Source organism: Chelonoidis abingdonii, chromosome 8 (assembly GCF_003597395.2).
Source record: "Chelonoidis abingdonii isolate Lonesome George chromosome 8, CheloAbing_2.0, whole genome shotgun sequence".
In the NCBI taxonomy this organism is placed as follows: Eukaryota; Metazoa; Chordata; order Testudines; family Testudinidae; genus Chelonoidis; species Chelonoidis abingdonii.
The window spans coordinates 56,572,516-56,582,949 of record NC_133776.1 but is presented as its reverse complement, the minus strand read 5'-3'; the positions used below and the strand labels follow the sequence as shown (position 1 = coordinate 56,582,949).

Genomic DNA, 10,434 nt, shown 5'->3' with positions numbered 1-10,434 from the left:
TCTTGGAGCCGCACCTCTCTGAGCCTTAGCATACATCTGTCTCTGCCGTGGGCCCCCTTAGGGAGTCCACGCACTCTGGACCCCCCTGGGCCTTTTCACCCCAAAGGGGTGATGCAACCCTGTTCTCTAGACCAGAGTGTGACTCCATCAGCCAGCCATAAAACAGGAGGGTTTATTGAGAGTTGAACACAGCACAGGAAACTCTCAGGGCCTCAGGCACTGGCCTCTCACAATAACAGCACAGTCATCCAGTCTCCCTGCAATCCAGGTGGGGCTCTGCCTGCGTCCCTCGCCAAGCCTGAGCCCCTGCTTCCCCGCTGGGTCCCTCTGATATCCGGCCTCAAGCCGCTCTAGTCCATTGTCTTCTCTCCAGGTAAACAGGGTCGTAAACAGGAAGGCCTGAGTCCCTTTCTGTCTCTCGCAGCTCTCCTCTGGCTGGAACCGGCTGGTCAGGTCAGCCGGGGTCCTCTCTCTGGGCAGCCCATTGTCCTCCCAGCTGGCCAGACCGGTTGTGTCTCCATCGGCTGGGGTCCCAGGTCCCAGTCCTCTCCGGTCCTTGTAACAAACTCCTCTCCCCCTCACCTCAGTTAAACATAAACACCCAGGTAACATTGAGTCCTGCCCCCTTGTGCATGCAACCCTGGAAAAGCAGAAAACCCCCCACTTCATCACACGATCGCACACCTGTCCCGCCGAAACTGTTGAAAGCAAAAAAAAAAAAAAAAAAAAAGGCGCGCTTGGGACTCCTGGTCGAATGCCGAGGGAGGGGAAAAAAAAAAGTGGTGCTGCTCTGGCGGCACTCCTCCTGCCGCGCACCCTGAAGGATCCTCTTGTTTAGTTTAAAAAAAAACAGAAAAATTTTAAGAATTTATGGTGGCTTTTTGTAATTTCTTAAATTTATCTAATTAATTTGAATCAAAATTGAATACAAAACTATCAAACTGTTTATTGAGGATTAGATACTGATCCCCTTACTCAGCTCTTATGTTTTGTAGCATTGCTGATTGCAATGGGACTGTTCTTAGAGTAAAATGACAAGCAACATGAGTGAGGATGTCAAAATTAGGACATACTAGCTTTTGTTTTAACCGTATCATTAACAAAAGGACACCAGAACAGATTTATGATGAATAGTTTCCTTCTGAAATTCACTATTTTGCACTATCAAGTAGAATTGTATTCTTAGAAGCTGTGTTCCTTTCTCAGGTATTTCCTTTATGGGGTTTGAATCTAAATATACTGCATGATGTGGCAATAAATTGTCAGCACTGCAGAAATGTCGTCCAAATGTAGCCCAACTGCCAAGGGACAGGAAAGAAAAAGAAAAGCCACTCAGACTCCTGGCCGAACTGCCAAAGGGGGAGAAAAAAAAGTGGCACTGCTCAGGCGGTGCTCCTCCTGCCGTGCACCCCGAAGGATCCTCTTGTGCACCCCCTGGGGCGCGTGCACCCCACTTTGGAGACCACTGCCCTAGAGAGAGCCTCACAGCCACTAGTTCAAACTGAAATCTCCAGGCACCAACAGACATAAAGGATTTTTGGATAAATAGCCTGAGTTTAAACTGACGGAGGGCCTGCTTTTGGCTCTAGCAAATGGACAGACCCTTCTGTCCAAGGGGTCCCCCTCATCCTTAGGAAAGGCTTGGAAGGTCTGACACTGACCAGAGGCCTGGTGGAGATGGGGGGTGGGGGGTGATCTCTGGCAAATTGATTAACAAGTGTGTAGGTTCTTTTATTTTCTCTCTGTAATACTTGTACTTTAAGAATCAATGTGCTTGCCTAGAAAGAGCTGTGGCAGTGTCCAGAGCAGTAATAAGGCATGTTAGTGCCCTGGGAAAGCAAGCATATTTGCACCTCCTGCTGTTTTTTTCCCATCATTTTTCCTCCCCATTTTTTTGCCCCTGTGGTTTTGTGCCCTAGATAGCTGCCCACCTGCCTCTCTCCCTGCACCCTGGTTATGGCCCCGGCAATGGCACTGTTTGCCACCTCGGAGAAGAAAAGCAAAGCTGGCCTCCTGAGGCAGTCTGACTTTGCTGGGGAGTTCACAGTGTAGGCAGAGAGCTGCGCAGCCTGGAAATACCCAGATCAGGTGGAGAGAGACATGTGTTTCTGACCAAGAGAGGTGAGGGCTGGAGAGCCAAGAGCCTGGGAGTGGGTGCCATGGATGGACACCAGAAGGGGAAGACAGGTGCAGTTGCTATGAATTGTGACAGTTGCAATGGCAAGAAGCCGCCCTCCTTTGCTTTTTGCAAGCTGGATAGTTATCTCTTCTTTCCAGAGCAGATTTTTTTTGTTTTCTCCACTCACTCCCAGATCCCTTTTTACCACACTGAGAGAATTAAGATTTAAAATTCTGTTTTGTAGCCTGATTAAAAGAGATCAATGCCTGATGCAGGGAGTTCAGATTCAGAAATAGCTTGTCATGCTGATCGCTCTTTACGCACAAAGCCCTTAGAGAAAGAGGAGGGAGAAATTGTGTCTGGCATGGCAGAGACCCACCACAGACTTCGAGTCAGCAGGAACTTTGCACAGCTTTAGCCAGTAGTAATTGCAAGGCTAATGGTGGGTGCGGTGAGCAGTCTTTTCTGACGGTGCCTTACTGTAGAGCTGTACCTCTTAGCTCAGTGGCAGAATGAATGTATAGCTTGCTCTGTGCTATGGAGAGAGAGGAAGGCATTGCCAGAGGATTAAAATTCAGGAATTCAGCCCCGTTTTATCTTCCTATTAAAAACTTTTGTCAGCACTTCCAAATACAGTGTTGTGTCATCATTATATTTATAGTTATTTCAATATACCACCCTTAGCTAACAGGATAGAACACATCCTGTTCTGTGGAAACCACATGTGCAGCCTCTGCCATCTTGTAATGACTCCAAGAGTTTAAACATCTGATTTTTATAGTTCAGTCATAATTGTTTCTACAAACATCCCCCACAGTACGTGCTGGCTCCTGTGAGTTGGATGTAGACGTTCCCAGGGAGGCAAATAGATACACAGCCCTCCCTTTAGCCTGTTTCTGTGACACCCTCTGTGCCTCTGCATAAGAACATACATACTGGGTCACACCAAAGGTCCATCTAGCCCACTATCCTGTCTTCCAACAATGGCCAATGCCAGGCGCCCCAGAGGGAATGAACAAAACAGGTAATCATCAAAAAGTGACAGAGTCCTGTGGCACCTCATAGACTAACAGATGTATTGGAGCATAAGCTTTCGCTGGTGTGTCTGATGAAGTGGGTATTCATCCACGAAAGCTTATGCTCCAATATGTCTGTTAGTCTATAAGTTGCCACAGGACTCTTTGTGGCTTTTTACAGATCCAGACTAACACAGCTACCCCTCTGATAGGTAAGCATCAAGTGATCCATCCCATAGCCCATTCCCAGCTTCTGTCAATAGAGGCTAGGGACACCATACAAAAGTGGTACATCTTATCCTCATACCCCTAAAGCCTGGGGGCTCCCTGCAGGGTAGCAGGAACCTCTGTCAAGGCCCTATAACCCTACCTCAGCCTCTCCCAATCCCCAGTTTGAGACCTAGCACAGTTAGATCAGTGGACTGTTTGTTCTCCCCTCAGGGGAGGACAATATTGGTCTCCTGGGATGGCAGGATGGTCCAGTGGTTAGGGTCTGGGATTTGGGGGACTTGGGACTTGTCTACACACAGGAGTGAAAGTGGGCTGGTACAGTGTACTGGTAAAAAGTGGTCACTGGTACCGGCTTGTATGCAGCCGAAGTTAAAGCGCTGCCGCAGCAAAGGACCCTGCTTAAAGCGCTGCCATGGCAGTGCTTTAACATCGTTGCCCCTTTTGTTCCACCTTGGGCCACCTACGAGGTGGGGGCAAAAGGGGCAGCTGCCCCAGAGCCAGCGATTTACAAGGGCCTGGGGCTCCAGCTAAAGCTCCCTACTGCAGCTAAAGCCAGAGCCCTGAGCATTTTAAATTGCCACTGGAGCCCCAGGTGGTGTGGGCTAGGCAGCATGGATGGGCTAGCTGGAGGAGGCTGACCCTCAGCCCCGCCCCTTCCACCTGAGGCCCTGCCCCTTCTGGGGGCCCAGAGCCAGGCCTCCAAACCAATAAGTGCTTAATGTTATTTTCATCCCTGTCTACATGGTGCTTTACTCTGCACCAGAGGGGTGTAAGTTTAGGCTGCACTAGCATGTCTCACACCAATGGGCCCATGTGGCCCCTGCTGGCATGGACCAGAACTTCCCTGGTGCATGTTAGAGTTGCACTGTTTGAAATGGGCCATAAGTTTACAGGAAGTGAACACACTTGAATCCAAGTCTGATTTGAATGAATGGATGGAGGATGTTTTCATTCTTTGCTCAGTTTTAGCACTTGGCGATTTCTTTAAGATGCCAGTTCACGCTTTTGAGCCTCCAGGTCAGGGGACTCAAAGGGCAGCTTGGCTCAGATAATTGGATACACGTTATTCATCAGGCTTCATATTTAACAGCAGTGAAGTTTACTGGGAAATTCATTGCTGAACACACAGCATCCTCTGGGGTCTTTGTTACCACACTAGCCTGTGCTACAGAGTTCAGGGGAACCTCAGCTTCCCAAGGAGCTGGCCACAGAGGGGCCCAGTTCAAAGAGAGCTGTGGCTACAAGGGTCCCTTGCCTCACAGGCTCCATCCCGCTCAGGGCCAGTTGCAGGGCTAGTGTGCTATTCCCAGTTGATGTTCTAGAGCTGCCTGTTGTGGAGTGTGAACTGCATCCTAGTGAAGTCCCCTGTGAAATAAGGATGCCACATCCTTTGGCACAGCCCTTTATCATAAAAATGCAGCCTCTGCTCATTGTGCAGAGGGAGTATCACTCACTCTCTCCTGAAGTTGGGGGCTAACGTTCTATCCTTCTCCATCCCCCTCCCTCCCAAGACAGCCTAGGCAGCTATCTATTGTCCCTCTATGCTCCTCCACAGCCTTCTGCCCCTAACTGCCTCCTACATTCCCTGGGGTCTCCTCTCGTATTTCCTTCCCTTTTCCCCAGTCTGCCTCCTCCTCCTTCCACATTCACCAGACTCCTTACAACTTCCTCTCCAGCTCCCCAGTGCACTCTCCTGTCTCTCCCCCAGCTCCTCCCCATTCTTCTGTTCCCAGATTGCCCCTCACAGGGTCACCATGAGGCTGGTAGGAGCTGGAGATACTGTAAAGTTTTCTCTGTTGAGAGTCTGACTGTGGGACACGCTACTACAGGAGAGGAGGCCTGGCCATTTTTAGAACATGCTGAAAACCCATCTGTTTGCCACCGTCCTCCCCCTCATCAGGAAAGACAAGGCATTCTTAATGCTCATGCACAGACAAAATGAGGCAAATAAATGTTTCCAGGGATTTAGGAGGTTTTTCTGCAATACCCTCCATGAACAACGCTATGTGAATCTCAGTGGCTGTATTGAAGGGCTTAGATCCTCAGGTGCAGGGCCTTCCTTAGGCATATGCAGCATACACAGCTGCATAGGGCACCTGAAAATTTGGGGCACCCCTGGGTCTTAGCACGGCTCCTGGCAATAAAGCACTGTCTATACTGGCACTTTTCAGCACTGAAACTTTTGTCACTCAGGGGGTGTTTTTTCACACTTCTGAATGACTAAAGTTTTAGCGCTGAAAGTGGCAGTGTAGACACAGCCTCAGTTTCTGAATCTACTGACAAAAACAAGTGTGCATTACTGTACTATTTACTCAGAACATGTTCATCTACAGGACCTTAGTTTAAAATTTGCTTTAAAAATATTTCATTACTGTGTTGCCGAAGATTATAAAATCACATCTCTAAAAAAATTCTTGCATAGATTTTTAGATGCACAGTCTGAGTATTCATCTTTAGCTTTAAATGCTTGGATCTTCAGACATATAGTTTTTTAAGGTAATCCTTCAAAAGACCCTCCTTATCTAAAATACACATGTGAGCCCAGGCTGCCATTGGGCATAGGGGTGTTACCCGGGGTTCTTTCAACCCAAAACTCTTGGTAACTTTTACTCTGTGCGAGTTGGTGCCAGGAAATAAATCAAGGGAGACATGGCCATCCAACTGATAGATAGCTGGCACAGACAGGACAACACAAGAGTGTTTTCACTTAAAACTAAACTTTACTTAGGCCTGGTTTACACTATGATTTTAGGTTGAATTTAGCAGCGTTACCTCGATTTAAGCCTGGACCCATCCACACAACGAAGGCCTTTTTTTTGACTTAAAGGGCTCTTTAAATTGATTTCTTTACTCCACCTCCGACGAGGGGATTAGCGCTGAAATCGGCCTTGCCAGGTCAAATTTGGGGTAGTGTGGACACAATTCGACGGTATTGGCCTCTGGGAGCTATCTCAGAGTGTTCCATTGTGACCACTCTGGACAGTGCTCTCAACTCATATGCACTGGCCAGGTAGACAGGAAATGGCCTGCAAACTTTTGAATCTCATTTCCTGTTTGGCCAGCATGGCACGGTGCAGGTGAGTGCAGATCTCATCAGCAGAAGTGACCATGATGGAGTCCCAGGATCACAAAAGAACTGCAGCATGGACCGAACGGGAGGTATGGGATCTGCTTGCCATATGGGAAGATGAATCCATGCTAGCTGAACTCCATTCCAGGAAACGAAATGCCAAAACATTAGAAAAAGTCTCAAAGGGCATGGAGGACAGAGGCCATAACAGGGATGCAAAGTAGTGCTGCGTGAAAATTAAGGAGCTAAGGCAAGCCTACCAAAAAAACAGATAGGCAAATGGCCGTTCTGGATCAGAGCCCTGAGCATGCCACTTCTACGATGAGCTGCATGCCATGCTAGGGGGTGCAGCCACCACTACCCCAACCCTGTGCTTTGACTCCATCAATGGAGAATCACGCAACACAGAAGTGGGTTTTGGGGATGAGAAAGATGATGATGAAGAGACTGAAGATAGTTCACAGCAAGGAAGCGGAGAAACCAGTTTTCCCAACAGTCAAGATATGTTTCTCACCCTGGACCCACCCAAGGTGTGCTCCCGGACCCTGAGTGTACCTTTGTAAATATTACACATGGTTTAAAAGCAAGAGTGTTTAATGATTAATTTGCTCTGGCATTCGTGGCCAGTACAACTACTGGAAAAGTCTATTAACGTGCATGGGGATGGAGCGGAAATCCTCCAGGGACATAAAGCTCTCCTGGATGTACTCCCAAAGCCTTTCAAAAGGTTTCTGGGGAAGGCGACCTTATTCCATCCACCATGGTAGGACAGTTTACCATGCCAGGACAGTAGCACGTAGTCGGGAATCATTGCATGGCAGCGTATGGTCCTGGTGTTTGCTGGCATTCAAACAACATCTGTTCTTTATCTTACTGTATTATCCTCAGGAGAGTGATATCATTCATGGTCACCTGGTTGAAATAGGGTGCTTTTTTAAGAGGTGCCCGTTCCTGCTCAGCTGTTTGGCTGTGTCTGAACAGAAATGTTCCCCGCTGTTAGCTATGTGGTGGGGGGAGAGATGAAGCATGAGTGATCTCTCACACCAAACCGGCAGGCCTCAATACAAGAGGCAAAATGCAACCTTATAACGAAAGCACATGTGCTGTGTAATTTGAACAGCAAGGTTTAAGGTCAAAGAGTGCACCCATTGTTCTCTAAAATGTGTCTTTTTAACTGCCACTCTCCCTTTTCTTTCACCAGCTGCAAATGTTTCTCTTTTGCAGAGGCTAGCGAAGATTAGAAGGCAAAAAAAACGCACTCAGGATAAAATGTTCTCTGAGCTCTTGCTGTCCTCCTGTTGGTATCACTAAGCATAACCCTAAGTAACCTGGGAAAATGGAAGGCAATAAGAATATGAAGTCTCCCTGTTTTAGGCCTCTGGTGAGCAAAAGTCCTTCCATGTTTGAACTTTAATCGACCTAAGAGAAGACAAGAAAAGCTGCTTCTATTAGGTGTGCTGGATCTGAGGCGTGCTAAGTCTCCCAGCACCGCTTTGAGATCTCAAATAAACTTTGCTTGCTTCTCCACCCTGGTGTGTTTATTGGCGCTAAGCACTCCAGGTATGGACCATTGTTGCTTGCCTCGGGTACCCTCTGTGCCTGCAACACTCCCACACTGACAGAGCACAGCAAAATGCGTGGAGGCAGACAATGTCAGAGAGAAGCTGGCCTTCAATAAGTTTTAAAGTTTTAAGTTTTAAAGTGCAGTGTGGCCTTGTTCCTTCCCCCCACCCACCTCTTCCCCCTCCCCCACCCTCCTGGGCTACCTTGGCAGTTATCCCCCTATTTGTGTGATGAATTAATAAAGAATGCATGAATGTGAAGCAACAATGACTTTATTGCCTCTGCAAGCAGTGATCGAAGGGGAGAGGGGAGGTGGTTAGCTTACAGGGAAGTAGAGTGAACCAAGGGGGGGGTTTCATCAAGGAGAAACAAACAGAACTTTCACACCGTAGCCTGGCCAGTCATGAAACTGGTTTTCAAAGCTTCTCTGATGCGCACCACACCCTCCTGTACTCTTCTAACTGCCCTGGTGTCTGGCTGCATGTAATCAGCAGGCCAGGCATTTGCCTCAACTCCCACCCCACCATAAATGTCTCCCCCTTACTCTCACAGATATTGTGGAGCGCACAGCAAGCAGTAATAACAATGGGAATATTGGTTTCGCTGAGGTCTATCCGAGTCAGTAAACTGCGCCAGCGAGCTTTTAAATGTCCAAATGCACATTCTACCACCATTCTGCACTTGCTCAGCCTATAGTTGAACAGCTCCTGACTACTGTCCAGGCTGCCTGTGTATGGCTTCATGAGCCATGGCATTAAGGGGTAGGCTGGGTCCCCAAGGATAACTATAGGCATTTCAACATCCTCAACGTGTTATTTTCTGGTCTGGGAAGAAAGTCCCTTCCTGCAGCTTTTGAAACAGACCAGAGTTCCTGAAGACTGCGAGCGTCATGTACCTTTCCCGCCATCCCACATGTTGATGTTGGTGAAACATCCCTTGTGATCCACCAGTGCTTGCAGCAGCATTGAAAAGTACCCCTTTCGGTTTATGTACTTGCCTGGCTTGGTGCTCCGGTGCCAAGATAGGATTATAGGTTCCGTCTATCACCCCATCACAGTTAGGGAATCCCGCTTCAGCAAAGCCATCCACAATGACCTGCACATTTCCCAGAGTCACTACCCTTGATATCAGCAGCTCTTTGATTGCGTTGGCTACTTGGATCACAGTAGCCCCCACAGTAGATTTGCCCACTCCAAATTGATGCCCAACTGACTGGTAGCTGTCTGGCGTTGCAAGCTTCCACAGGGCTATCGCCACTCACTTGTGAACTGTGAGGGCTGCTCTCATCTTGGTATTCTGGTGCTTCAGGGCAGTGGAAAGCAAGTCACAAAGTTCCATGAAAGTGCCCTTACGCATGCGGAAGGTTCGCAGCCACTGGGAATCATCCCAAACCTGCAACACTATGTGGTCCCACCAGTCTGTGCTTGTTTCCCAGCCCCAGAATTGGCGTTCCACAGCATGAACCTGCCCCATTAACACCATGATGTGCACATTGCCGGGGCCCGGACTTTGTGAGAAGTCTATGTCCATGTCTATGTCCTCGTCACTCTCGTCACAGCGCTGCCGTCGCCTCCTCACCTGGTTTTGCTTTGGCAGGTTTTGGTTCTGCATATACTTCAGGATACTGTGCATGGTGTTCACAGTGCTCATATTTGCCGTGGTGATCTGAGTGGGCTCCATGATCCCAGTGCTATGGCGTCTGGGCTGAAAAAAGGCACAAAATGATTGTCTGCTCTGATGGAGGGAGGGCGACTGACGACATGGCTTACAGGGAATTAAAGTCCACAAAGGGGGTGGTGCTGCATCAAGGAGATACACAAACAACTGTCACACAGAATGGCCCCCTCAAGGATTGAACTCAAAACCCTGGGTTTAGAGGGCTGTTGATTTCACGGAAGGGGGAGCAAATGAATACAAAACAAATCAGGTTTTTTTCTCATTTTGATCCATTCCATCTATCTTTTACATCTTTAGGCTGGCAGCACATGGTGCAGTTTGACTGCTAGCCATCATCATCTCCTGTGTGCTCGGCAGAAAATGCTGCATTACGACTGCTAGCCATCATCGTCTCCTGGCTGCTTGCGAGAAGATGGTGCAGTAGTACTGCTAGCAATCGTCATCTCCTGAGTGCTCGGCAGAAGATGGGGATGACCTGGCTGAGTCACTCCCATGTCTGCCCAGGCATCTCTGACTGACGTCACCAAGGTCAGCTAAAAGAGTACCCAGGAGTACGACAACGATGGCTACCAGTCGTAGCGCACCATCTGCTGCCAAAAGGCAATGAGCTGCTGCTGTGTAGCACTGCAGTCCCACGTCTGCCAGCACCCAGGACACTTAACGGTGACGGTCAGTTGTGCGTGCTCCACGCTTGCCATGGTATGGCGTTTGCACAGGTAACCTAGGAAAAAAGTAGTGAAACGACTGTCTGCCGTTTC

The 10,434-nt window shown here is 48.6% G+C and overlaps 1 protein-coding gene across 1 annotated transcript in view; it reads left to right on the top strand.

Annotated features, from left to right (window-relative positions):
* The first annotated feature begins 1,968 nt into the window (after positions 1–1,968).
* Positions 1,969–10,434, top strand: part of GAL3ST2 (galactose-3-O-sulfotransferase 2) — a 29,462-nt gene continuing 20,996 nt past the window's right edge. Inside the window, exon 1 of the mRNA XM_075068958.1 lies at positions 1,969–2,048. Within this exon, the coding sequence (XP_074925059.1) occupies positions 1,969–2,048 (80 nt within the window). The remainder of the gene's footprint in view (positions 2,049–10,434) is intronic.